General features: G+C 42.4%; 2 protein-coding genes across 6 annotated transcripts; one reads left to right on the top strand and one right to left on the bottom strand.

Annotated features, from left to right (window-relative positions):
* Window positions 1-618: 618 nt before the first annotated feature.
* Window positions 619-16,208, bottom strand: CRYZ (crystallin zeta). Of its 5 annotated transcripts, XM_077333329.1 has the most exons (10): window positions 15,983-16,208; window positions 11,376-11,656; window positions 9,552-9,704; window positions 7,419-7,582; window positions 6,451-6,502; window positions 4,389-4,538; window positions 1,919-2,020; window positions 1,732-1,827; window positions 1,490-1,564; window positions 944-1,097 (listed from the first exon to the last, which is right to left on the bottom strand). In XM_077333329.1, exons 2-9 carry the CDS (start codon window positions 11,484-11,486, stop codon window positions 1,514-1,516), a joined length of 879 nt encoding a protein of 292 aa, XP_077189444.1. In that variant the 5' UTR covers window positions 11,487-11,656; window positions 15,983-16,208; the 3' UTR covers window positions 944-1,097; window positions 1,490-1,513. The 5 variants fall into 5 exon arrangements, 4 of the variants coding, with proteins under 4 accessions (XP_077189441.1, XP_077189442.1, XP_077189443.1 ...); XM_077333326.1 differs by lacking the exon at window positions 1,490-1,564 and having other exon boundaries at window positions 619-1,097; XM_077333327.1 differs by lacking the exon at window positions 1,490-1,564 and having other exon boundaries at window positions 619-1,097; window positions 15,901-16,169.
* A 138-nt stretch (window positions 16,209-16,346) lies between these two features.
* TYW3 (tRNA-yW synthesizing protein 3 homolog) lies at window positions 16,347-27,096 on the top strand. The gene is made up of 6 exons (XM_077333330.1): window positions 16,347-17,239; window positions 18,015-18,095; window positions 21,402-21,500; window positions 22,573-22,644; window positions 23,124-23,257; window positions 24,669-27,096. The coding sequence occupies exons 1-6, from the start codon at window positions 17,051-17,053 to the stop codon at window positions 24,895-24,897; spliced, it is 804 nt and encodes a 267-aa protein (XP_077189445.1). The 5' UTR covers window positions 16,347-17,050; the 3' UTR covers window positions 24,898-27,096.
* Window positions 27,097-27,548: the final 452 nt, after the last annotated feature.

Genomic DNA, 27,548 nt, shown 5'->3' with positions numbered 1-27,548 from the left:
TGGATGCTGCTGGTCTCATCAGTGGGACTGCCCGTGGGTGTGACTCAGCAATCTAGCCTTGCCTCTTCTTCATGTTGCATGGAGGATGTGGCCAGCTTGGGAAGCATCCCAGCCAAGTTTCTCCATGATGTGGCCTGCACAGACCTTCCTGGCTTGTTCTTGGGTGGGGCTTCTATTGGGAGCTCAACATGGTTGCTTTGACCATTGGCACAGCCTGCACTGCCCACCCAGGGCCACTACCAGCCCAGGTAAGGGGCAGGGCTCTTCACCCCATTCAATACCTTATGAGATGTGGTAAAATAATTTAGCAATTGCAACATTTTTTTTTGCATAGTGCTGTTAAAATGTCAGACAAAGACAAAGTAACATAAATGAGAACATACTACAAGTACCACCAAAAGGAAACTCAGATTAGACCTGGAATTTATGTTTATTGAATACTAGTTCACAAGTCATGACTAAATCTTTGGATTCCTGCAAATCTCAGGGATATTGAACATTAGCATGTTATGGCAGTAAATATGTACTGGTTACATGCCCCAGCCATGCAAATGCATATCATATTCATGCAGAGTTTTCTTCTTGTACAAAAGAAGGGGAAAAAGAACATATAAACTATTTACTGCATCATATGTATCTTTATTTTGAATGAACAGGGATTTGAGACACAATTCTGTTCTCAGCAAGTACATTGAAAAAGAGTCCCGACAGTAGCACCATGTGAATGCAGCAGAAAGGACATCTTTTATAGGCTCCATACAAAAAACAAAGAATATCACAGGCCACTCAGTCATTAATAACTAATCTTTAGATCTGGTATAATATATTCAAGTCAGAGACTATTGCAACTGTTGTTTCTTACATCCCAAATTCATAATTTGCAAACTATTCCAGGAATACTGTGATCATTGTTCACAATAATGCATAGGTACTTAATGAATAAGAAGCAACATCTTCCCCAAAGCACCTTGGCTGTGGATTATATCTCTGTGAGCTTCTGTCACCTTCTCCAATGGATATTCAGGGCCTACTGCTGGTTTCAGCCAGCCAGCTTCTATACCTGTTTGGACCAAATTTGCACATTCACCCAGCTCCTCCTAAACAGAAAAAAAAAACATTTGCAATTAAATATTTACAGGAAAGAAATCTTCCATTCTCCAGAAATGAGATCTAGCCTAAATTTCCCAATCAAAAGAGCTGAACTTTCACGCCTCCCTCTCCATTCCCATAAAATGCTGCTCCTGGGGGATAGGGGACCCTAAGGAATGACATAAGCAGAGTCTGCAGCAACAGAAAAAAGGTGTGTGTGAAATCAATGGAAATGGCCAATTTAGATTGGATCCATCCCTAGAACTGTAATTCTTGAACATTTCAGGAAGAATGTATTTAGAATTTTTCTTATCCATATATGAGGGCTGGTTACCCAACATCCAAATGTCAATGGAACATTTGCACACCAAATTGTAAGATCAAATCTTAAAATACTTACATAATTGGAATATTATTTCACTCATCAGTCCACTGGACTGGAAGTAAATAGCTCCCAAGAATTTACATAAAATTCCTAGAATGTGAAAAGAATACATGCAGGACAGAACAGTGTTAAAGGAATTAAAAGGAACTTTTAGAAGGTCACACTGGAACTAGAGCAGCTCATTCCTCTGAGACAGTGTTATGGAAAACATTTGCTAGCTTATCTAAATGATTTCTGTAAAAACTGCATGATTTTACCTTTGATGTGGAAAATAAAGAAATTCCTCGGATGCTTGATTCCTTTGCCATAGTATCTCTAGGGTTTATCTCAATGGGGCCTCTGCTTCCCACAATCTGGCATGAAATTGATTGGGGGAAAATGAGGTATTGACAACTGCAGCTTTTGTTTTAAGCTTATAATGAAATAATTGAAATGACTACTTACCATCACCCTTCCTCCTTTTGCCAGAAGTAGCAAGTCATTGGCAAGGTTAACATTAGCCAACATTTCTATAATTATGTCTATGCCTTCTTCACCAGTAGTTTCCTACAAAGAAATAAAATCTATTATTTCACATGACAAAATTGTCCACATTTCCTGTTTGAAAGATTTGAGGGGGGGGGGGGAATCACAACTCACAATACCCAAAGGTTAAGTCATTGCTGCTAAATGCAGTTCTTCTGCATGCATTGTTCAAACAGCTGCATTACTTTCATTACTTCAACATAATCAAGTTGTCTAAAAGACTTCACAGGATCACTTAAATACATTCTGTTTAAGCAAACACCAAACTCCATTTTAAGCCAAACATTTCAAGTGAGGTATTACGTATGTGTGATGTGAAAGCAGGCAATGGCAAACCACCACTGAACATCTCTTGCCTTGAAAACCCTGAGTTGTCAGCTCTGACTTGGCAGCACTTTCCATCACCACCATTATGTAATAGAGAAGCTGGGACACGAGTAAAAAGGCAGCGGTATAAATGTAGTTAACAGCTAGAGAGACCTTTCCCCACCCAAATAGTACAGCTGCTAAGCCTGGGGATAGCCAGCCAGATCCCAGCTAAACACATCCTGAATTTCAGAAATCTAGCACAAGTGACCAGAGTGCTAATGTTTGAGGTAAAACAAGAAGGAAGTGGTTCCTGTAGTCCTGAGTGGCTTTTCTCTCTCCCTTTCATTGTGTTCTTTTCAGCCCTGGCCCCTGCCTGGTGGAATGAGCTCCCAGAAGTGCCGAGAGCCCTCACAGAGCTAGCCAAGTTCCAAGACAGAGCTTTTCCTCCAGACATTTAGTTGAGGCCAGGTAGAGGGAAGAAGATCTTGCCCCTCCTCCAAGTGCCTAACTGAAGCAGGTCCCCTAGAAATACAGTAATGGGGGCAAGGATAGTGAGGACTGGTGTGGTGGGAGGGGTTGGGGGTTTTAGGAGTTTTATTGTAAATTGTTTGTTGTAAACCGCCAGGAGCTGGCAGACCCAGGAGCAGCAGCCTAGAAATGGAATAATAAATAAATAAATGTTGAAGAACAGGCTGCAACTTGGAAGCAAATTCCCTCTGCCTTACCGCCAGATTCAGCATTCTGGGGCTCTTAAAGGCCAATAGGCATGCTTTGCCCTCACTGAGCCTTGGGGGCAGAGATTGTACAGAGGAATATATTTTTGCCTACCAAGAAATCTTGGCACATGTAGTCCTGATTTGGCACTGTTGCACTGTCCTATATCTACGCATAGAATTGTCAAGTTTGTTTTCAGAAGCAGCTATATTAAATTTTATATGGATACTCATAAAAGGGCCTGCTGAGTAAGAACCATATTGGAAAAGATTTCCCCTTGGCCCAAACAATAGATTACATTTCACACTCAGTCACCATGGGGATGTGTATTATATAGCACCTTGGAAGTTCCCTGTGGGCACTCAGTTTGGATCAGGACTGCAATGTGGGACTGGAAGGGTTCCAGCTTCCTCCCATGCGGTCATCCTGATCCAAAAGGCCCCAGGGGGTGCTATTTACTCTACCAGGGGGTTGCAGATGTACTGAGTGGTAGCTCATGCAGCCCCTTTCCAGGAGATGTAAAACACTATTTTTTAATCCTTCCTTTGCTTGCTCTTTTTACGTGTTCTAGTGCATGTGAGAGAGAATGAACTCTCCCCTTGGTCTTGTCCCATTACATGCCTGTTATTTTGCTGGGGTTTCATCATAGCATATACTGGTGCAGATCCGGCTTGAAGGTTTGTTTGTTTGTTTATGGTACAATGCTGATAACAGCTTTATATTAAAAAGTGGTTTTCCTGTCCAAATCTGAAATGGTATATTAAAAACACAGTGGGGATTGCTTCTGATTAAACAAGATTGGACTGCAGAGGTGAAACCCTCACTGCATCTAACTAGAACATCTTTTTGGAACGCCTGCGGTACATTTGAAGGGCCTATAGCTAATTAGCATACCACAGGCTTGGCATCCTGTTGAACAGTACCTTTGTCTGAATTGGATATTTATTTCAGTTATATGCACTCCAGGTTTTTTTCATCAATGAGTCCACAAAAGTGGCATGAAACATTCTCACTTTCTCTATTTTATCCTCACAACCTTGGGAGGTACTCCAGGCTGTTAGTGTGTGAATGACTCAAGATCACCCAACAACCTGGGTGTCAGATTGGGAATTTGAACTTGAGTCTCCAAGATCCTAGTCTGACATTCTTACCAATAAAGCATGCTGGCTCTCATTTTAATGAGCTGATATGTGTAACTTGTCACTTTGACATTTTGAGGTTAGGTACACCTCCTGCAACAGCCATTTTGTGACTAGCTCTGCCTCTTGTAACCACACTCTGTCAATGTTCCAGTAGTGCCCAGAGATCCTATGCTATTATATTGAGCATTGAATATTGTGAGGGAACAGAAATATAACTGCATTACCTTAATCTGAGGCAAGTAATCCTTCTTCCTGTGATTAAATACTTTGTGGGCTCCATTCTTCAGAACTAGATTCATTCCTTCCACAGTACCAGCTGTGCCCAAAACCTTCAAACCATAAGCTCTTGCAATCTGGCAGGTTGCTATTCCAACCTAGAAGATTGAAATAAACAGTTCCTCAGGGCCTGCAAAGGGGAGCTTCTCAGCCAGGCATTTGGTTGAAATCGATCCAAACCATTGCTTCCAAATGGCCCCCAAGCCCCCCTCCTACTACAACTGCGACCAATCTACCTAACCCACTGGGTCCCAGTAAGAGTTGAGCTGAGGCTCTTTTGCAGTTCCATCATTCTCTAACGTTATTGTTGTTATAATGTTATTGCTGTTATCTGTATCTTTTTCCTGTTTCCTGTAAACCGCACTGAGCATCTGGGGAGAGCGGTATGTAAATATTAATTAATTAATTAATTAAATATCTTGGGGACAGAAAGAGGGCTCATTTGTGCAGAACATACTACCCATGCTTTCTATATCCAATAAGGTTTCCAACAGGTCTTTTCCAGGAGGCTGTTTCATAGACACGGGGCAGTTTGGTGTAGTGGTTAGGAGTGCAGACTTCAAATCTGGTGAGCTGGGTTTGATTCCCTGATCCTTCCCCGCATGTAGCCAGCTGGGTGACCTTGGGCTCCTCACAGCACGGATAAAACTGTTCTGACCAAGCAGTGATATCGGAGCTCTCTCAGCCTCACCCACCTCACAAGGTGTCTGTTGTGGGGAGAGGAATGGGAAGGTGACTGTAAGCCACTTTGAGACCCTTCAGGTAGAGAAAAGTGGCATATAAGAACCAACTCTTCTTCAGTTACTGCAAAACTCCAATCTCAGACAATTATCAAATGTATCTAAAAAGGAGCACTGGCAATAGGCCCTGTTGGAAAGAATGGAATTGCCATGTGGAAATGCTGGGAGGCCATTCTTCTAGTACATGGGCCTCAGGTCATGAAAGGATTAAATGTAAACACTAATACCATAAATTCAACTGAAATTTGTACTGTGTAATTAAGTCGGATTAAGATTGTCAAATGTATGATTCCTTTCATTAGCCAATCCAAATGCACTAAACATATTATTACAATCATTAATACGTGTCTGGGAATACTATGCAGAAAACTATGCACCTGAAAGACTCCTAACACAGTAGCAGCTGTGCTTAGAATACCTTTATTATGTAAGAAGGCGAACTCACTATTTTGTACAGAAAAAAGCGCTTTGGTCAATGTGCAACGAAGAAAATTAAATATCAAACAATTTACAAGTATTTAGCTACTACGAAACTGGAGGCAAAGTGGAAGAAAGTAGGCACTATGGAAGGGCAGTCCTGTTTAGGCAGTCCTGTTTAGTTCCACAAGCAACCCACAGACCTACAAATTTCCCATTGGTTTCCCTCTGCACCACTGAAGGCTAACAAACTATTGAAAGAAGACATTAAGAAATCTAGGCTTCTTGATGCCTACATGTACAGAACAGGGACAAACATGACAACATCCTCAGGATTGCATATTTACCACAGATTCAGAAGAGAATCAACAGAAGACTGACTCACAATTGGATCTCAAGGCAAGCTTTTAGAAGCAGATTTTTTTTCTGCCTACTTCTCCAGCTGCTACCTGGGAGCCATAAAAAAGTGATTCCAGAGATCAGAGGATTTATACTAATACAACACACACATTGGCACTAAGGAGGGAAAGGCGGACAAGAGCATCCCACTTGCCTTTTACACAGCAGCATTTCTACTGAGGCTAGAGTCTCTGCTAATAGGGAGATTTCAGTAGTTTTCCTCTACACAACACTCCCACTTGTGTTGCAATGTTTATCATTTATGTGGGTTCCTCTATCTTCAATATGGGCTCACAGATTATTTCCAAGGAAAGAAAGATATACTCTGCCCAGCATCTTCTGCAGGTGATACGTAAGTTCCAATCCACAATTTTTAGTACTAGTGTAGGGATTATATCACTATATAATGTTATAAAATTACAATTAAAGCCCCTTAATTTTTCAAGATACTTACTCCTCCACTTGCTCCATGGACTAACAAGGTTTCTCCTGCTTTAGCATTCCCTCTGAAAAGAAAATTCATACCATCAACATGACAAACCTTACATTCCACTATGCAACCATGGTATAAACTTATAAAAATGAAAACCAAGACAATATTCAATGTGTACTTTGTACCTGTTTTTTTCAACTGGAAATAGTTCCAGTATTTTAGAGTTCATGTACTAAATTCATGGCAGCAGCAGAATTTCCCCAAATGTCTCTAATTTTCATCGAGTAGTTACAGTATAATTTGGTATGTGACAGGCTCTAGAACAGCGGTCCGCAAACTTTTGGCTGCCACGGACCGCTGCTCCGGAGTGGGGGGAGAGGGTGGCCCGGGGGCCCACGCACGCGTGGCAGCCCCAGCACAAACGCGAGTGCGCGGACTGCCGCGCACGCGCGTTTGCGCCGCTGCCATGCCGGCGGCCGCGGCTCCCCCTCCCGGCCGCCAGCAAATCGGCCGCCAAAGTGGCCGACTAGCTTGCGGCTCGGCAAGCTTCTCTTCCCCCCCCTCCCGAAACAAGAAGCTTGCCGGGCCGCAAGCTAATCGGCTGCTTTGGCGGCCGATTTGCTCGCGGCCTGGCGAGCTTCTCGCTTCGGGGGGGGAGGGAAGAAGGAGCCGCGGCCCGGCACCAAGGCCCGCGGGTTGGGGACCACTGCTCTAGAATACTCAGTAACCCACTTCCTTCAGATCACAACTTCCCGAGCTGTATTGCCAACAGAACAAGTTTCTTATATGCAGATGCCATCAAGATTTTCTTCATGTTGTTCCTCAACTTCAAAAGTGTTTTTCTTTTATGCCAGCTCTACATCCCCTACACAATTATGGGAAATTAATTCATAAGAAGAATGATAGGGAACACATATGATCCCAACGATAAGGAGGAAAGAGTCTCTATTTGAATTGCCTATGACCAATTTCAGCATGTGACATCTTACTTTTGAAAGAGAGCATGGAATGCAGTAAAATATGGAATTCCAAGAGCTGCGCCTTGCTTGAAATCCAGTTGATCAGACAAGGGAAAGACTGTGTCAACTGAGGCAACGGTATACTCTGCATAGCCACCAGAAATGGTACCAAGAGTAAAAACCCTGTCTCCGTTCTGGTAGAAAAAAACAAGCAACAAGTGAATCGTTGTGACGAACTGTGTTCCATAATTTGAAATTTAAATATTAAGAAGCATTTTCACAAAAGAAATAAAATTCTCTTATAGGTGATAGGATAACAGAAGAACTATGCTAGGCAGCTATCCCATCTATACCTAGAATACACAAATCAGCAAATCCATAAAACACCAGAAATAACAAGAGGTGCAACTTACCACAATTTTAACAATTTAACAGAAAGAAAAACATTTTAGGCAGCTCTTGATACTTTAAACATTCCTTCTTTTTGGCAAGCAATACTTAGCTCAAAATCCTAAGTGGGGTCATTCACAAACTCAAATAATGGAAATGAAGATAGCAGCATGTTTGGGACTTCTGAACAGGACAATGCCATTGTACTTGACATGCTGAATTAGTCTTCCTTACCATTACAACAATTTAAGTAATTACAGAGAAAGAATGCAAGTCTATGATCTATCCAGTTTCACATGAATGTTGGTTGTTAGAAAGACTTCTCCAAAGTGCCTTGCAAGATTGAAGTGATTTTTTAAAAAATCTGCTAGAAAGCAGATATTATTTTGTCTTCTCCATTGAATCTGCTAGCTCATAAGCAGCTCAGTTTTTCAGACTGGTTTGACAAATGACCGTCTCTTTGAAGGGATCTAAAACTGATAGATTTGGCTCTCGGCCATGGTTTTGCAGATACAAAACAGGGTGCATTATCTGGCTGTTATTTTCTACCAGTAGAAGGACACTTCCATTGGCAAAGTGGGAAAAAAGATTTTCTTTTCAATTTCTTCCTTCCACTAGGGCAGAATTCCCAAATTTTTAAGCCTGCAGTCACCTTTGGATTTCTGACATTGGGAGCAAAAGTATCTTTAAAATGCCTGATATAGGAGGCAGCAGAAACTACAAAATAGCAGGGAGTAAGGTCATGTCTAATTCTAATAGTAACGCAGCAACATTTCATGCAGAAGCTCTGTTTAACAGGTTATCTTTTAAAATTGACATATTTGAACATGTTTTCTTGAGTTCAGGCAGCTTCTATTTACTCACACAGTATATAGATCGTTATCCTGTGGTGGCAGGTGCTGTTGAAGCAGCTTCTTCAGGGCCAATTTGGTGTAGTGGTTAGGAGTGCGGACTTCTAATCTGGCATGCCAGGTCTGATTTTGCGCTCCCTCACATGCAACCAGCTGGGTGACCTTGGGCTCGCCACGGCACTGATAAAACTGTTCTGACCGGGCAGTGATATCAGGGCTCTCTCAGCCTCACCCACCCCACAGGGGAGAGGAATGGGAAGGTGACTGTAAGCCACTTTGAGCCTCCTTCGGGTAGGGAAAAGTGGCATATAAGAACCAACTCTTCTTCTTCTTAAAATTTTCACAGCCAATAAGATCTCCAATAGCTAATCAAAAGTCCTGCTGGACAAGAACACCACCTGGACCCTCTTACCTTCTAAAAACACTTAATGGGCAACGTACTTGGGATCCTACACCAGAACCCTCTGAATACTGGCGCTAGAAGGCAACATCATTAATCTCTATTCCCTGTTGTTGGACTGCCAGACAAACTGGCTGACCACTGTGTGAGATAGGATGCTGGACTAGATGGTCTGATACAGCAGGACATATTTTATGTTCTTAGTTTATTCCCATTGTGAGTATAAGCATTTCTTCAGAAGTAGAACTTCAGGGAGGGAGGGAGAAGTAGGAAAGTTCCATCTTGTTCATAGTTCTTCTGATATTACCTCATGCTACATGATGGGTTTTAATTAACCACTCAGAGCCGTATGGAAGGATGGTATAAAAATCCAAATAAAATTAGTTACCAACAACTGTCTTCAATAGTTGGCATATGCTTGGAATCAGTAAAAAGCTATTCCCTTCCATCAACAGAAGTTTTCCACTGGATCGAAATCCAAGTCTATACATAGGAAATGAACAGCTTGATGGTAAACAATACCTTGAAAGCAGTTACATCTTCTCCAACCGCTTCTATTACCCCAGCCACATCAGAACCTGGTGTGTAAGGCAAAGCTGGCTTTCTAGCGTAAGTCCCAGAACGAATATAGGTCTCCACTGGGTTAACGCCACAGGTATAAACTTTAATCAGAACCTGAAGAAGAAAATGGCATGTGCTGAACAATTCTACAGCCAAAAGCAACTGGATGTTTTTACATGCATGCTTTGTAAATAATATATATAACTAGAAATTAAGCCCGCTGCACCCCAAATGCAGCGGGCACTAGCGGTATGTTTGGCTGGAGGGGCAGAAGGAAGCCAGTGAGAGAGAGAGAGAGAAAGAGAGAGGGAGGGAGAGAGAGAGAGAGAGAGGGAGGAAGAGATGAAGGAAGAGGGAATGAAAGTCAATTAGAGAGGGAGAAAGGAGGAAGGAAGGAATGGAGGACGAAGAGTCCGGTGGAAGGCAGGAAGCGGCATGGGGGTGGAGAACGTGGGGCGTAGAAGTGAGGACGGAGGCAAGCAGGGATGGGTGGGGTATGGGAGAGGCGGCAGAGGGTGTAGAAGGCGGGGCAGAGAAGTGTCAGCGGAGGTCAGCGTAGAGAGAGATTGGGAGCTGGGGGGGAGAATGCAGAGGTGACCGGGGATGGGGAGGGCTCGGGAGTGTTAGGGGGGAAAATGGGTGGTGGGAAAGGCTTGGCAGGGGGTGAGAACGTGGAGGTGATTGGGTATGAGGAGGCCTTTGGAGGGGGGGAGAACGGGTGGCGGGAAGCAGCAGCGGAGCCGCGTGTAGATGGGGAGGGGTGTGAAGTGGGGGGGCGAATGGGGAGGTGAGTGGGGATGGGGAGGGCTTGTCGGGAGGGAGAAGGCGTAGCGGAAAGCGGCAGCGGAGCTGAGTGGGTGGCTGGGAACTTGCCTCGTCGGGTCCCAGGCAATTTGGGGCAGCAGTGGGGCCGGCGCTCCCGGGCCGCATTGGAGGGTAGGCGACAACGTGGCTGGGCATCCGGCAGGCTCACAATAGTGGGCTGGAGGCGAAGGCGGGCTGTAGTGGGGGGTGGGCGGATCGGGAGTCGGCCGGGTGGCGAAGCGCTTCGACGGTTCCGTGGGGAAGTCTGGGCGCGGCGCGGTCAGTGCTCTTGGAGGCGCATGGGAGAGCAGGGTGGGTGGGCAACGTGCGTTGGCGGCGTACAGGCATGGAAGTGCGGCGAGCAGGCGAAAGCAGGCTATGGTGGGCGGTTGGGAAGGCATGCGGCCGGGCAAACGGCTTGTCGGCCTCCAGGCGAAGTCGGGGTGTGGCGGGGCCAGCGGGCTGCACGCCACCTGGGAGGGTAGGGCGGTCGGGTGGTGACGTTCCTCGGCAGCCGTGAGACTTGAAATGGCGGCCGGCAGGTCAAGGCAGGCTCCAGTGGAGGGTGGGCAGTCCGGGAGGCAGGCTGTCAAGGGGAGGGCCCAATCGGCTGCTTTGCGCCAGCCAATTGGGCCCTCTGCTTGTCAGTTCAGGGGCAAGACCCCAATCGGTGGGCTTCCTCATCCCGGACCAACTCCTCCCACACAGGGCTTACTCCTTTATTTTTTACCACGGAGCGGTTACAGATGTGTAAGTTGTTCATATGTAAGTACATAAAGTCAGCTTCTAGTTTTACATCAGTCATTCAGTTGCTGATGGAAAAGTTTCATTTTAAACAATAATGTGTGCTATTCTTTCATACTGGATCTATTTTTCTTCTGCAGACATGTCTTTTGTATAATTTTATCAGAATTTATTATGAATTAGTTAAACAATAAAATTCCATTTATTTAAATCTCAACTTAAGGCATTCACTTTCACCTGGTTGGCTTTTGGAACTGGCAAGGAGACATCTGACTGCAGCTTCAGCACTTCAGGGCCACCAAATTCAAACACTCTGACAGCTCTCATCACAGCTCTCCCTGTTGCCATAGTAACTTGGAAACTCAAATGATAAAGATTCGGAGTGTTAATCTTCAGTGCTTTTTCCACTTCAAAGGGAAAGTATGAAAAAAAAATCTTGCTCTTCTGAAATGTAAATCAGAGGTTCACCACGCATTTCATTCTATTCCACAATGTGTTGCTTTTGGGGTTTTCTTTAGCTTGCAAAGAAAGGGGAAAAATACGATCAACTAATGTGGAAAAGAAACTGAAATTATACAATACATCAAGCATGTTAAAATGCATTCAAATAAACCTATCAGCTTGGAAATAAGGTATCTGGGGGGGGGGGGTCCCATCTTCAGAAAATTGTACTTAAAAAAAATTAAAAGATAATTAGTCCATTCTACACTGAACAGGAGCAGAATAATATTTGGGGCCATTTCGCACGGCTTCAAAATAGCACAATGGTTGCTAATTGGAAACGCTACTAATTTGCCATAACCCACGACGTCGTAGACAATCTGCAACAATCCTGAAACCGACCCGCAAAAAGCGCTTCGTTGTAGCGCTTTCAGGGGAATCCAGAAAAGTGGATTCACCCTCCGGATAGCGATACACTCCTGCAACCAATCTGCAACAATAGCGCTAAAGACCTGTGCGTTACCATTGTTGCGGGTTCTTCAAAGTCCCTCCTCCTGAGCCTGTCCTCCAAACTTCCGGCGAAGCGATCGCCATTTTTGTTTCTCCGAGCGAGCGGGGATAAACGCACCAGCGAGCCTCTTTCTGTTTAGAGGCTTCCCTGGCTTCAGTCCTTCACCTTTAGTCACTAAGCACAAACCACATAAAAGCCCGTTTGCTGAAATAAAGTCCCTTTATTTTTTACACATTAATTCAGCCGAAAATCGGGCCCGTGAGAGGGGGGGGATTTTTTTTTTATCACTCGAGGCAGCGTGCCAACGATCATACAATCAAACGACAGCTCACATTAGGCAGCTGGATGGGTCTCTCCGTTGCAACGAATCTACCTAGATTCGTTGCTATGGGTCTGTTTTTTTTTTTAAAAAAAACCTTTCTTAAAGGGAAAGGGGCTGTTTGGGAGCATGCTAACGGCTGCCCATTGGCTGCTTGACGGCCAGGGGCGGGACGAGCTTGGCAATAGCGCTTCCTTTCTAGCGATTTCTGCCGAGACCGGAAGCCTGTGGGAAACGCTAAAAAACGCAACTGATTCCACTACAAAGGCAGGTGTGCATAACGACGAATTCCACTATTTTAAATAGCGATTTTTCATTCCGCAAACAATTTGCAACAAAGATCCCCGTGCGAAAAGGCCCTTGTTCTTGGTATATTATCATTAGTTCAGCCCATTCAGATCCCATCAATGCTGCTAGTTATCAGGGGAAAGGTGAATGTTTACTGCCAGCTTGATGTATGTCATCTCAAATGCAAAAGAAATGGCAATGGTTTTAGTATGCAATGTTTAAGAACCATATTTTTTTAAATCCACTTCAATGAACCTTAGGAAACATTTATACACATTTCCCTAAAATATGCACTAGGACAGCTAAAGCTTGCCACTACACATTCAACCAAATTTATTTCTAGTGGTTAATGCCAGTTATTACATGTTGGAGTATAAAAAGCCACCTCCACTCAAAAAAAAAGGGTCAAAATAAGGGAAATGTACCTCTGTAGGGTAAAATGAGTTGTAAAATAAATATTAATACATATTAAAATTTAAAAACCCAAGGCTAGAAATGTAGCCTCATTAAAATCCAAGTGCACATACATACTAATGCCACCACTGACCAGATGCGTTTATCAATGGTCAGTAAGCCTCCATAGAAAGGGATGCATCAAGTCACTCCCAAATGCCTAGCTTGTGGTACAGATGTCAGTTGCACCCCATCCAGACAGGGAAGACGCACTTTCTGTTCCTGTCCCCTTCGACCCAGCCACAGGACCTCCACTTTGGAGGGGTTGAGTTTCAGGCGACTCTTCCCAATCCATCCAGCTACCACTTCCAAACAACTGGCGAATATATCAGGGGGGACATCCGGCTGGCCATCCATCAGGAGATAGAGCTGGGTGTCGTCCGTATACTGATGACATCCCAGCCCACAGCTCCGGACCAACTGACCGAATGTAGATGTTAAACAAGGTGGGGGAGAGTACCACCCCTTGTGGCACCCCACATAGGAGTGCAAAGGGGTTCGAAAACTCACCGCCTCCCACCTCAACCCTTTCCAAACCATGTCACAACACCTTTCCCAATCCGAACACTCCCACTAAACCTACAACCTCCTCAACAGGACCCATGTCTAAGCTAACCCTAGCCCTAGCCGAAGAATTCACGCTGATATAAATCCCTATATTTTTATATATACAATAATGTAAAAAGGTATACATTCCATAGGCTTTCCTAACCATGTCGCAACACCTTTCCCAACCCTAAAGCTACCACTAAACTTAGATAAGCCCCATCCAGACCCATATATAAGCTAACCCTAACCCGAGAATTTAGACTAATATAAATTCCCCTATTTTTTCGATGTAATACAATGTCAAAAACACTAATACATTCCACAGCATTGCCAAACCATGGCATCTTACATCACCCTAGTAATGTTGACACTTGCATCACAAAAAACAGCTAATATTTTAATTGTTGGACCCTTCTGGATTAGTGATTCTGAAAGGGAATTAATGTTTAAGCTCAATTGTTGGACTCCCATTAAACCTAAACACTCCCCATCAGGACCCATATCTAAGCTAACCCTTGCCTGAGGATCTACGCTATTATAAATCCCTATATTTTTACATCTACAATTATGTCAAAAATACTTATACTTTCCAGTTTCCAAACCATGTCACAACATCATTTCCACCCCTAACACTCCCACTAAACCTACAAGCTCCTCAAAAGGACCCATATCTAAGCTAACCCTAACCCTAGCCTGAGAATTCACACTGATATAAATCCCTATATTTTTATATATACAATGTCAAAAGGTAATTATACATTCCATAGCCTTTCCTAACTATGTCACAACACCTTTCCCAACTCTAAAGCTCCCACTAAACTTACAAAAGCCTCATCTGGACCCATATCTAAGCTAACCCTAACCCTAGTCTAAGAATTATCGCTAATATAAACCCCCCTATTTTTACATTCCCATTTTCCATCTCTTACATCACCCTAGCAATGTTGACATTTGCTTCACAAAAAACACCTAATATTTTAATTGTTGGACCCTTCTGGATTAGTGATTCTGAAAGGGAATTAATGTTTAACCTCAAGCTCTAGAGAAAGAATTCCAGTGGAAAACATCCCCAAAATTAATACAAGTGGGAAAGGGTCATATAATCATAGAGTTGGAAGGAGCCATCAGGATCAATGCGGGATCAAGCATCTAGGATTAGTATCTGTCCAGTCGCTACATGCAGATTGCTTTTTCCACCAGTAATTCAACAGTGTGCAAACAAATGCATATGTTCAACCATATGTTCAGCTGTACATGCATTGACCATAATACTCAATGCACTTATAAAGAAAAATGAGATGTACACGAAACACAGAATCTATGTGCATTTGCTGTAACGTGAACAGGACTTAAAGGAGATAAGACAACTTCATACATTTGGTCAAACATAATTTAAGGTTGGGTAACTTGGACTTCACACTTGCCCCTAATGTCTGTTTCATAACAGATGAGAGCTTCAAATATACAGCATCACTAAGCTACTCTCTTTATTCCTTGCATTTATAGTTGTCATTAGATAGATTACACAGTATTTCAAAGGTTGTTTCTGGGATTTACTGTTTTTGAATGTGATGCTAAATGTTCACTTTTCACTACAATACTGTGACTATGAACAAGTTCATAAATGCTCAACAAAAAAATTCAAGCCACATCCTTTTTCTAAACTCAAAGCTGCATTTTTAAAAATATAAAGTCTTATAATAGGGTTACCATGTTTAAAAGCAAAGGACACATTTCCCAAATGATTACTTCAAGCAAGTGATCACGATAACAAATCTCATTTCAAATGCTCTAACTACTTTAGCTGTGAAATATTCCTAACCTTTCAACCCCAAAACAGAACATTTTCATCAGTGTATTTTTAAAAGGGCCCAAAAGAGGATGGACACCAAAAAGGGGCATGCTCACTAAGTAGAAAACTTTTGGGAACCCTACTTGAGATATCTATCTACACATGAACATATACATAAATATACCCAAATATACACATACATATAGAGAGAGATGTGTGGGTGTGATATATGAATTAACATATTCCCACGAGCCCTGCACCGAAGCTCTATTACTACATAACAATCCAACTCACGTTGCTGCCCATATAAGAACATGCAGCGTGACAATGTAAGCCTTTCTTACCACCACTGCTGTCTACAAACTCCCTTTTTTGTTACAATATAAAACAGAAGTCTATTGGTAGCTACCAGCCTAACTGGACTCCTGTTTTATTTTGCTGCGACGGCCCGACACGACTGAGCGCCCAGAAGTTCCCCTTAGCGTTCTCACCCTTCCAAGGGACAAATAAAAATCTTGCTGCACACTCCACAGCGTCCCCTCAGGCAAGCGGCGCTTCACGTGAGGGCTGTTAATCCCCTAGAGCTGCGGCAATCCTCATAAAGCCAGAACAGAACTGAAGTCACATGCTGCCCAGCTCCAATCAGCACTTCCGTCCCAAATTTCTATGCAAGGGGCATAGGCTTCCATCATCGAGGCGGCTAAGGGATAGAGGGCGCTCACAATCTCACAGCCAACCACGGTGTTCCAATAAAACCGGAAGTTCGGGTTGGATATTAATATGCGGACTCTATGGTTTAACCCGAGTCTGACAGTCCCTCTGCGGAAGCGCGGAGCCGTCTGGACTGAGTTTGCTCCGCAAGGGAAGCTAACGCTTCCGTTGGCAATCGAGCTGACTGCATCTGTGGGGTAGCTTCACTATAGGGTTATGTAGCTGCCAGGGCTGTCTTAATGCATGGACCCGATGGGCGCTTGCGTGGGGGCCCCACGAGCGTGGGAGTCCCATGCTAATCTGTATATCTTAAGTGACTTGCCATAAATGAATACAACTATAGATTATACTAAGCTATAAAACAATATTTGCTGCAATTTTTTTGTTACAGTTGTGATTTGCTTCTGATTAGTTGCTGCTGCACAGCATGTTTTTAACACCTTTTTGTTGAAGTGCCAATAAAATAAATGTTTAATATTATCGACCATTTACTTTTTATTCATGTAAGTAGTTGTCATAGGGCAGGGGTAGTCCAACTGCGGCCCTCCAGATGTCCATGGACTACAATTCCCATGAGCCCCCGCCAGCGAACGCCTTTCCCCCGCCGCTGCTCGGAGGCCACCCCCCTTCGGGTCAGCTCGTCTCTTCCTCAGGAACCGTTCCTCAGCTAACTGGCTGCAAGCGCAAAGCGGCCGTCCAATCCCTCGAGGAAAAGAGGAGAGGGGCAGCTGCACAGTCCGTCCCACGCGGGCTGCCGTCTGGGTAAAATGGCGGCGCCCGCAAGGCGAGTCCGCTGAGCGGAGTGTAGGGCGAGAAGGGATGCCAAACAGTCGCCGCAGCCTTCCCCCATGGCTGACTTCAAGCGCTGGAAAGAGCAGCGACTGTCACGGCTGGATGGGAGCCGGAAGGGCAGCGTGGATGAGCCGATCGCAGGGTTAGTGCAGCTCCTTAATGACCAGGACAGCTTCTGTACCACCAGTTCGTGCTCGGGGCGTGTTGTGGTGCTGGAGCAGCCTCCTCTGCCGACCCCCGTCGAGGTAAGTACTGCTGTGGCTTCCCACCTAGGGTTACCAGAACAAGGGGAGGGGGAGGGTAGAATTGCCAAACCCAGGTGGAGAAACTCCTGAAGATTTGACCTTGGGGAGAACAGGAATGCCCGTGGGTACTATCCCATAAAGCACAGTGCCATAAAGCATTCGTTTTCTCCAGCTATAATACTGGCAGAGTCACAGGTCCCACCTGGAGACTGGCATCCTTACTCCCCCCGTGCCTTGTTTTCTTCCTGTGCCCACATCAGTAAAGAATGTAGGATGACTTACTGTGGACTTGCACAGTTAAGAATTTCTTTCTGTCTGTTTGTAGGCTATGAAGGGCAGCAGCACCTGTATCTTTCTCTTTTTATTTAGTGCTTCTAAGTCTTGTTGACCCTACTTCCAAGAGAACATGCAAAAGACTGGCCTGCATAGGTCCAGAATAGTAGCCATTTTCTTCAATCCTTCCCCTACCTCTACAGGTCAGTTAACAGCTACAATTCGTTTAGCGCAGGAAGGGCCATTTCTATGGCTTTTGGAGCACAGCTTTTCTCACTAGAAACCAATGTGGCTGATTCAAAATGTGGATCGCATCTCCCTCACTTCCTAGTTCATCTCCCTCTCTTTCCATTTACTTGTTAAGACAGGCCATTGCACTGCCTCCCATCTGTCCTTTTTCTTCTCTCCATCATATAGTGATAGTTTCAATTTATACTTGGAATGAGAAGCAGTCACTTTTCATATATGTGTAAAACTTATGGAGTGTTTTTTCTCCCACTAGCCTAATACTGGCTTTGAGATTCAAAAGCGAAACTGTACCTGGTTTATGGTGACCCATCAATTATGTAGAGTGGAAGATGTGGTAAGAAAACTCTGTCAGTTATTTTCATATGCTTCAAGGTTGCTTATGCCTCTGTCCTTTCATATACAGTCAATAAGAAAATTTACTTGGCAGTGCTGGATGGATTTAAGAGGTTTATATGATCTTAACGGTGCCAGCCTAAGTAGAGTTACCCTTCTAAACCCATTGCTTAGAATGTTACTATAAAAATGGTGCTATATATAGTAATAAAAAGGTTTTCTGTAGGAATGCATGACTCAAGTGTGGGTTCCTAAACACTATTATCCACATGAATAGAATTACATTAATAACTTCAGATACAAGTATGTTTTTTTTAAACTCACATCTGAAGACAGTCTTTAAAAATTATTCATAGGGACCTAGGTCCCTATGACAGGCCAGCTGAGTTCAGAGTTGTGGATCTTGGAAGCTACAGAAGAAACCAGACTTTTTATTTAAAAATAGGGAAAAGTTTATAGGATAACAAAAAGATTACTGCTAGGCAATTAAATAGCACAAAAATACAAGTTGACTTTTCTTTCTAAGACACTGATGTGTAACTTGAGATGCACAATTCCAGAGTTCAAAGCCAGAGGCTTAAGCATTCTACTATTCAGAGTAGCCCATGCCTCTGTTGCATAAAATAACCAAGTCAGCAGTCCCCTAACTCGATGATACTCTTGGCCCTCTAGCATCAGATGATGCTCCAAATCCAGTCAGTGCCCATATTGATAGGAACTCTAGACAATTGCATTAACTCTTATGGCCGGCAGGTCTTGAGAAAAAAAATGCCACATTTTTAGCTCCAGCCCTGAAAGAGATAAGAGCCTATGGGCAAGATGGATTAATTATAGATGCTTGCAAAACTGGAGTAGGTCCACTAATATTCACATTAACCTATAGGAGGAAACAGAGTGCATTGCCTTACATCATCTTTCCATCAGGAAGCTGTCCATTATACTAATTGGCTATTTTTCTTGGGCCTCAAACCATCTATTAAGACAGAAATGTTTGCCTTTTGTAGCTTTTACTTTCTCAGAATGCTTTAGTGTTTTGTAGCTTTTACTTTCTCAGAATGAACTCTGTTGACAGTTAAAGTCATTTTAAACCAACAGTTATGAAAGATTTCAGTGTAATAGAAACTTGTGTGTTAGTTAATTTTATTCTATTGTGTCTGTCTTCTGGTAAGTTTACTGCATCAGAAATGTTTGTTTCTATTAAAATCTACCAGGTGATGGTGGAATGATGGTTGTTAATTAACATGGTTTGCTGTATATTTTTCTTCTTTTTACCTCAAAAATAGAGTTGCTAGGGTAGAAAATGAGACCATTTAATTAGATGTACTAATTAATTTTATATCGTAGAAGATATTCCCTGACCTGCATGACCCAAGCCAGCCTGATTTCGTCAGATCTCAGAAGCTAAACAGGGTTGTCCCTGGTTAATATTTTGATGGGAGAACACCAAGAAGTTCCAGGATCACTATGCAGAAGAAGGCAACAGCAAAGCACCTCTCTTGACTTGAAAACACTTCAACATCACCATAAGTTGGCTGCCCCTTGAGGGCACTTTACACACGCAAATATTTTTGCATTATTTGATGTTCCTGTTACTTGGTCAGAATTCCACTCTACATATTAGAGTGTACTTGTTTCATAAGCAGCAGGAAAATGCGAAAGAGGGAGTGATTTTGTCCAGCCCCAAATTCCTGGGGATGCCAGTCAGCAGCCTAGTGTCCCCAGTGATATCAGGGCTTTCTCAGCCTCACCGACCTCACAGGGTGTCTGTTGTGGGGAGAGGAAAGGGAAGGCAACTGTAAACCGCTTTGAGACTCCTTCGGGTAGAGAAAAGCAGCATATAAGAACCAATTCTTCTTTGTCATGTTCTTCTTCTTCCTATGTGTCCGCTTTGTTCACTGGCAAGAAAATGCAAACTTTGTTTTGGCATATTTGAGCCACTAATTTGCTAGTAATAATAATGCATTCAAATGTATTGAGAGCTAGTATGGTGTAGCTATTAGAGTGTTGGACTATTATCTGGGAGTCTCAGGTCTGTTCTTTTGTATAAGCTTCCTCGGTGGTCTTGGGCCAATCACATATTCTCAACCTAACCTAATTCATAAGGTTGTTATGAAGTATTTGTGGTCTGAATGACTGTAAATAAATATTGATATTGGTTGTTATGAAGACAACATGAAGGAAAAGAGGGTGATGTAACCTGCTTTGGGTCCCCACTGGGAAGAATTGCAGGATATAAAAGAAGAAAATAAATAAATGCCTTCCATCATGAAAACATACATTGCTACTTGCCAAATGTAGGTTTTCTGCAAAACTTTGTTCTTATAATTGGATGGATATTGTGGCTTGCACCTGCAGACTGAGAGTCAGGAAGGAAATCCCTTGCCATGGTAATCCCTCACTCTGGCACCACTGTCTTTAATAAAAAAAAAACACATGGTAAAACTTTGTTATGTTTTAATGAAAAATGCCTATTTCTGAGTTATGAAAAAGACATGTTTCAAGCCCAGCAGTATATAATTATAGTTCCAGAGGTTATACTTTAATATTTATTCATTGAGAGTCTTATCCCACACCCACTGGGAGTTTAGCACTTGGCTTTCATGAAGGAAGGCGTGTGACATACATTTGAAGATGTAATAGGAAATTACATCGTTTTTTTTTTTAACTTTTAAGTTGAGCCCCTTTCAGGAAATTAATGATCTAGAAGCTATAATGTAACAATATTCATGCATTACAATACACAATTTTAAGGAGTATATTGAAAAAAACAAGTTTCTTTAGGCTAAGCCATCAGTCCAGCAAAGTTACACACACACACACACACGGAAAGCAAACATCCAGAGCTTTCTTTGAAGTACTTGTTGCACCAGCTCTTATAACCAAAAGTTCAATTTTAAGCTGCATTGTAGTTGGTTTCTTTGTCTGTTGACTGTTCCTGTGATGGGAGACCACCAAGAAAAATTTGGTCAAGGCCCTTAGCAGTCATATTTGTTTCTTAGGTGGGTGATAATTGCAAATAAGCATTAATCATTTTTCATTTTTAAGTTAAACTGTTTCCAATACTTCTTAACTGCTTAGGATTAAATATATTAACATCAGTTGCCAAAGTGCTGGCTTTGTGGCTGCATTCATTTCACCTCTTTAAAGGTACTTACTGAAAGGCCACAGGAACCTGTCATAACAGGCTGAATGGAAACCCTTGATTTACCTGCTGTTCACAATGCTTTAAGGTGGTAAATAGGCTAATTGTTTTTAATATTGTTGTTATTTGTTCCTATTTTCAGTACTGATATTGTGAATCTTTTAGCTTACAGCCTTGCAGAAAGCCACCAATGATGCCATATTCAAATTTGAACCGTTTGTACTTCATGTGCAGTGTCAAGAGCTACAAGACGCCCAGCTACTGGTAAATATTGCTGTTGCATTTAATTTCCATCCCTTTTACATAAGGAACAGCTGGCTCTTGACTGAACATATTCCCTGAAGTACTTTGTTTAACAACTGGGACTGTGAAAATACGATGATAGAAAAATGGGGCTTGTATAATTTCTGCAGATGCGATATTCATAGGTAAAAAAAAAATTAAACCACTGGCAAAGATTCTGGTAACTTGGTTGAAGTGAGAATTTCAGAAATGTCCCATCTGTCTGACAAGTTTCTCTGTTGCCTGACATTAGTAACCAGGTCATGTGGAAAGGATATGATCTGGATTATCTTTCAGGAGCAAATGTAATCTTGCACAAGATTTTTTTCCCTGTTACTTTGGTTCATAGCAATAACAATCAAAAAGTTGGATTGGATCCAAAATTTTCCTCAACCCCCCCCCCCCCATGGCCACCTATGGTCTCCACAAAATGTTACTCTTGGAGCATAAGAGACCCTGAGGAATGTCATGAGCGGAGTCCAGCAGGAGAAGGGAATTAACAATTCAGTCTACATTCAGCCCATTATATTTAATTTTCTTATACCTTGTTCTGAGATTTTAGTAATGTGGTAGTAATCCTTAAAAAGTGCTAAATGGGAAATGCTTACTGCATTATTCCTTCCTGAAATAACCCTGTTCATAAATACTCTCATATTGAATGCTAATTTTAAAGTTATGGGCCATTTTCAAAACAGTCTTTGACATACAAAAAAGGGAAATAGATAACTTTTGCTTGTGAGTTAATCCACTTTTTCTGACTTTGAAAACTATTTTCACAGTACTGTTGACTGCATTGCACAATAGGTATTGTGATTATACTTGTTCTGTAGTTGCATGCCATTTGCAGGACATCTTTCTGCTATGACATTTTGGAAAACTTTAATGCAAAGTCTGTTCTTAATGCTCAGCTATAATTGAACAGAATAGTTTGAAACTAGGCACATTCCTGAATGGATTTAAAATAGTATTAAGTACTTGCTAATGTGCCTAAAATGTTTCAGAATTTGAGTGCTAATATATATCCATAAAGGATGTTCCTTCTCTTTTTTTTTAGCACACAGTGGCTTTAGAAGCTGGTTTCAGGAACTCGGGTATAACTGTTGGTCGAAAAGGGAAAATTATGATGGTATGTTTCTCTTTTGTGCTACTTGATGTCCACAGCTGCCTAACAGATCAGACTCCTGGGCCCATTTCCTGATCAGGATTATATGAGGACAGCTGTGGCGTGACCCAAACAGATAATGTATGCATGTCCTACTACCAATTTCTTTGAGGGCAGCCCACTTTGTTTACACTACCCATGTAAAGGTGTGTTCTTGTAATCTCAGCCAGGTCTCAGGCACGCCTGCGGTCACAGCCACCTGCGAAAAATGTGATCCACCCTTAGTTTTCATCCAATTATATATAGTACTCAAAAACTATAATAGGATATTGTTCCCTGTGATCAAACAGTGCCTGCCTCTGTCACTCATGTCTGACACCTTCCCCCCCAAAAAAAGTTAATAAAATAATCTTACTTTCTTTTAAAAAGCTTCTCTGACTGATATAGCAGTGAACACCTTAATGACCAGTAATATTCAGGGTACTGCTTTTGTATCATTCTAGGCTGTCCGCAGTACCCATTGCTTAGAGGTTCCACTAAGCCAGAAGGGAAAATTGATGGTCAATGAAGAATATGTTGACTTTGTGGTTCAAGTTGCTAATCAGAAGATGGAAGAAAACATGAGAAGAATCAAAAGGTTTGTTGACTACTAGGAAATACAAATAGATGTAGAAAGAGTTAAATATTGCATCTAGAAAAATGTAACCTTTAATGTTGGCTGGATGGCTAAACTGAAATAGACTCAGTGTGATATCAAATTTCACTGCATTGATATGGAATTTTTTCTCTATTGATACAAGTAGTCAAAACCCACTACTTAATATTTCTTTGGAAGATAGAGAATACTTTTTTCATATTATGCATGGGGTAGAGGAGGGGCTGTAATTCAGGAGGTCCCTGGCAGAAATCTCATTTCAACCACAAATTGAATAGGTGAATCGACGTAAACTGTTCTCTTGCAATCTCAGCCTCCCTGTCATATTTAATATTTATAGTCACATCTCATATGATTGTATATGCGTGCTTGGAGTGGCGTACAGCAGTGGTCCCCAACCTTTCTGAGGCTGGGGACCGGCAGGGCAACTGCCCCGCCCACGCATTGCGCATGCGCATGCGCCATGCACGGCCAAAATCGCACATGTGCGGCACTTTTGGGGCCCTGATTCCCTCTTCCCGCCCTCCTGCAGTAAGAAGCTTCCCGGGCCGCAAGCTTGCGGCCTGGGAAGTTTTTTACTGCGGGGGGGGGCAGGGAGAGGGAGCCGCGGCCCGGCGCCATGGCCTTTGCGGCCCGGCACTGGGCCGCAGCCCGCAGGTTGGTGACCACTGGCGTACAGGACATAAAGCAGTCAGTGGCTCTTTCAGTTGATGGTAATTGTGAATATGGCTTTCCATAAGCCGTGCTATGATTACCATAGAGTGTCAGACTCAGATTTAGGCTTAAATTCCAAGTTTGGGGCAGTTATTCTTGCTCTGTTTCACCTACCTCACAGGGTTAGGAGAATAAAATGCAGGAGGGGAAAAGCATGTATGCTATTGTAAGCTATTTAGAAGGGGATGGAATAAAAATGATAAATAGATAATTCAACTTGGAACATGTTAGTAGTACAGGAAAAGTATGTATGCTATTGTAAGCTATTTAGAAGGGGATGGAATAAAAATGATAAATAGATAATTCAACTTGGAACATGTTAGGAGAAAGTCCATTCCGTATTTTCAAAGCTTCACTGGAGCCTTTCATTTAAAATGTATGCTGTTTGATAGCACAACAGAGTATCTAGGTAAGTGTATTCAAAATCTGCTGTAGCAGTTCATTATGTAAGTTGCTTGACTAGTGCCTACTTAGGGTAAAGGAGTGACATGGTGAAAAAACTGTTCTGAAAATGGGAGGGGGGGTCCCAAGTATTTTAAATAGTTAATTTGCTTTCAGTGCTCTAAAAAGTCATAGATTCTTGACACATCTGTATGATAAGCAGTTTCAGGAATGGAACAGACAGGTGATGTCCAGAAAATCATTAAGAAATCTAATTATACATTTCTTTCTGTTTCAGATTTTACAGCTCACTGCAGTTTGCTTTGGAAAACAGGGACCATATCAGTAGCTTGCCTGTTAAGGAGAGTGAACAGAGTAGTACAGGACAGAACAATACTATGGACTCTCATAGAAGCAGGAGAAAATCAAAAGGGACACAAGAAGATAATGAATGCACTTCTGCACAGAAAACCAAAGGGCTGGAAAGTGAAGATGACACAGAAAGCAATTTTAATTTTTTTCACTGAAATGTTTTGTAAAGTAGACATAGCTGTACTGTATTTGTATAAGACTGAGCTTCTGCAGGACCACAAATGGAGTGAGTTTAGGTAAGAGGTTTCCCACAGCAAAATTTTTCCTAAGATCTGAGGGTCTTGAGAAAAGTAGTAGCTCAGAGGGAATTACCAGAATTCACTTCCTCTGCCTTTTTGTGCAAATCAAGGGATAGCTTCCTTAAGAAACTATGCCATCTCCAAATGTGGCCAACCTTAAGGATTAGCTTTGTAGGGGAAGAGAAGGAAGTGGTGCAAAGAGGGCCACAACAAAAAAACTTGCTGTCAACTTCTGCCAATTGCTGGTCTGCTGGAGTCAGCCCAGTTTATATATTTTGTTCTGCTCTTTGTGAGAGCTTTTCAGATTTCCATACTCTAGAAAGTAGCATATTTATAAGATAGTTTATAAGATAGTGTAGTTTCACATTGGGCAGGACTAACTCTGTCTTGCCTTCCCTTCTAGTGTCGCTGCCTGGGGCAGAATCCAGCCTCTCTCCCTCTCTCATATGTGTTGCCTGAGGCCAGCTCTACAGGAGTGTATTGCTGTAGCATGGCAAATAGTCAAAACAGATAACTAAGGATTTGTGCAGACTCCCTCCAATTAAACAACTTCATTTCTCCAAGGCACAAATTCAGGTTACTACAAGGACAGATGTCAGTGCACTAAGCACAATAAACAAAAATATAGTTATTAACTAAGGTCCTTGCACGCCATGCTATATGTATACTTTGTGGCAAGATGCCTCCATCCCTAGTGCATCCCTCTTTTCCATCAGTCCCCTCTCTCATCCTAATGGCAAACATACACAAGATAAAGGTGTCAGCCAACCTAAGTGCCAGCCCACCACACCTGTACCTTTCATTCAAGAGGTGTTACCTCACTAAAGGACTAGCTTGTTTTTTAGTTGAGAAGGAATGCTCTCTTCCCATAGAGATGCCAGGGTTCCTCTCATTACCATAACTATCACAGTGGCTCTTGCCCCCTACTGTCTCGTCATCACATGGATGTTAAACAACTAGCAAAGTAATAAAAGCTGTAAAAATGTCATGAAAAAGTAAGGTATGTTCTGTAATAAAAAAACTTGGACATATTCCCAAGCTGAATCATAATAAAATTTAGGTATAAATGTTTCTTTTATTTAAAAGTACAATTGATAAGATTAAACTAGTATCAAAGCCCATTTAAAAAATGGGCTTTGAAAGGGGCGGCAGGCCAGGAGGGCATGAGAGGGTAGCTGCGGCTCCCTTTGGCCCGCAAAGCGGGTTAAAGGAAGTAGAACCCTCCCACACCGGTGGCACTGCCGCAGCAAGCTTCCTTTGGCCCAACTAAAGGGAGTGGAAGGCTTCCCCCGCCAGCAGCAACAGGGCTTTACGGCCTGCAGGGAGGCTCCAAACTCCCTCCTAGCAGGAGCATACCTGCGGGCCGCAAAGCCCTGTCGCTGCCTCTCTCGTGGGCGACAATGGAGGCTGCAGCCACAAGGCTTCTAGCAGGCAAGGAGGGAGGGCGGGAGTGGGAGGGCCAATCAGGGTGGACCTGGACGGACAGGCTCCTGGACAGTCTCCTCCCAGGAGGCTGTTTCCCAAATATAAGGGAGCGAAATAGTGTTGATAGTGGCTTTAAAAAACCAAAAAAAATTCTTCTGCAATTGAATCTTTCTTCCTATATTTAGCCATTTAGTAGAGACAGTGGACACAAGTTTTTACAATTACATACTTGGAAAAGGAAAGTATGTCATGAAATAAAGTAATCCACAATGAACCTGCTGTTATAAAGATTCATAACAAGCATTGACCTGAACCACCATCAGTGTTCATTTATAAACATTTCTTTGTCCGCATGAGTAACCTTCAAATGCTAAAAAATGTTAATTGAGCAGATACCTAGGAACTGTGTTCTTTCCTTAAACACAAAGTAATCCTTTAGGATTTTTAATATGTAACATCTATTGTGGTATGACAAGATCCCACTTTTATCAGATGCAAGAAGTGGATCCTCAGTTGAACTAGTGTTTGGGTAAATTCATATGATCTCTGTACATGCCGAGATACTTCGATGTATAAAGGAATATGATAGCCTTTCAGTCTCTTATATGTCACATAAATTAGGATATTCCTATAAGATTCATGTTATTCCTTGGTATCCAATTTTATGTTTTCATAAATCATTGCAAGTTCCCTTCTGAGTTCTATGTTTCTACCTTAACACTCAGTCTTAAAAATGCTTTGTTTGGGAAGAAGTCATATTGGTTTGAGCGGAAGTTCCTCTCAAGGAAATGTTTTCAGAATCACAATTTCATATTGGTCATATCAGTTTTGCATACACAGAAACACTCCTATTCATACCAATGTAAGATATGCATTAATAATGCTACAGGCCCCTGAGGATTCAGTCTTCAGAAGAGTCTCCTAATTTTGTCTGGTGTCTTATTACTTTAAAAAAATGCTATTATCAATGCAGCACCACACAGTTTATTTCAGTGAGACCACAGCCGTGTCTTGTATAACTTGCAGATTAAATTAACCATTTATATCAATTTAGATGTCTGACTCTGGCTGGTGCATATTCTGTATGGTCCTTGGATGAGATTTGTACAGTCTCTTATATGATGTGACAGTTCAGAGGAGGT

The sequence above is a fragment of the Paroedura picta genome, chromosome 4 (assembly GCF_049243985.1).
Source record: "Paroedura picta isolate Pp20150507F chromosome 4, Ppicta_v3.0, whole genome shotgun sequence".
NCBI lineage: Eukaryota > Metazoa > Chordata > Lepidosauria > Squamata > Gekkonidae > Paroedura > Paroedura picta.
This window is presented reverse-complemented; position numbering and strand designations above follow the sequence as displayed.

What these genes read in the sequence shown, in the direction of transcription:
- TYW3 (XM_077333330.1), top strand. Translation starts at nt 17,051, where the DNA reads ATGGCTGACTTCAAGCGCTGGAAAGAGCAGCGACTGTCACGGCTGGAT. An exon ending in TATGTAGAGTGGAAGATGTG is followed by an intron (nt 18,096 to 21,401) that starts GTAAGAAAACTC and finishes TGAATCTTTTAG; the next exon opens with CTTACAGCCTTGCAGAAAGC. An exon ending in TACAAGACGCCCAGCTACTG is followed by an intron (nt 21,501 to 22,572) that starts GTAAATATTGCT and finishes CTTTTTTTTTAG; the next exon opens with CACACAGTGGCTTTAGAAGC.
- CRYZ (XM_077333326.1), bottom strand. Translation starts at nt 11,486, where the DNA reads ATGGCAACAGGGAGAGCTGTGATGAGAGCTGTCAGAGTGTTTGAATTT. An exon ending in CAGTTCCAAAAGCCAACCAG is followed by an intron (nt 9,705 to 11,375) that starts GTGAAAGTGAAT and finishes TTTCTTCTTCAG; the next exon opens with GTTCTGATTAAAGTTTATAC. An exon ending in CAAAAGGAGGAAGGGTGATG is followed by an intron (nt 1,828 to 1,918) that starts GTAAGTAGTCAT and finishes ATTTCATGCCAG; the next exon opens with ATTGTGGGAAGCAGAGGCCC.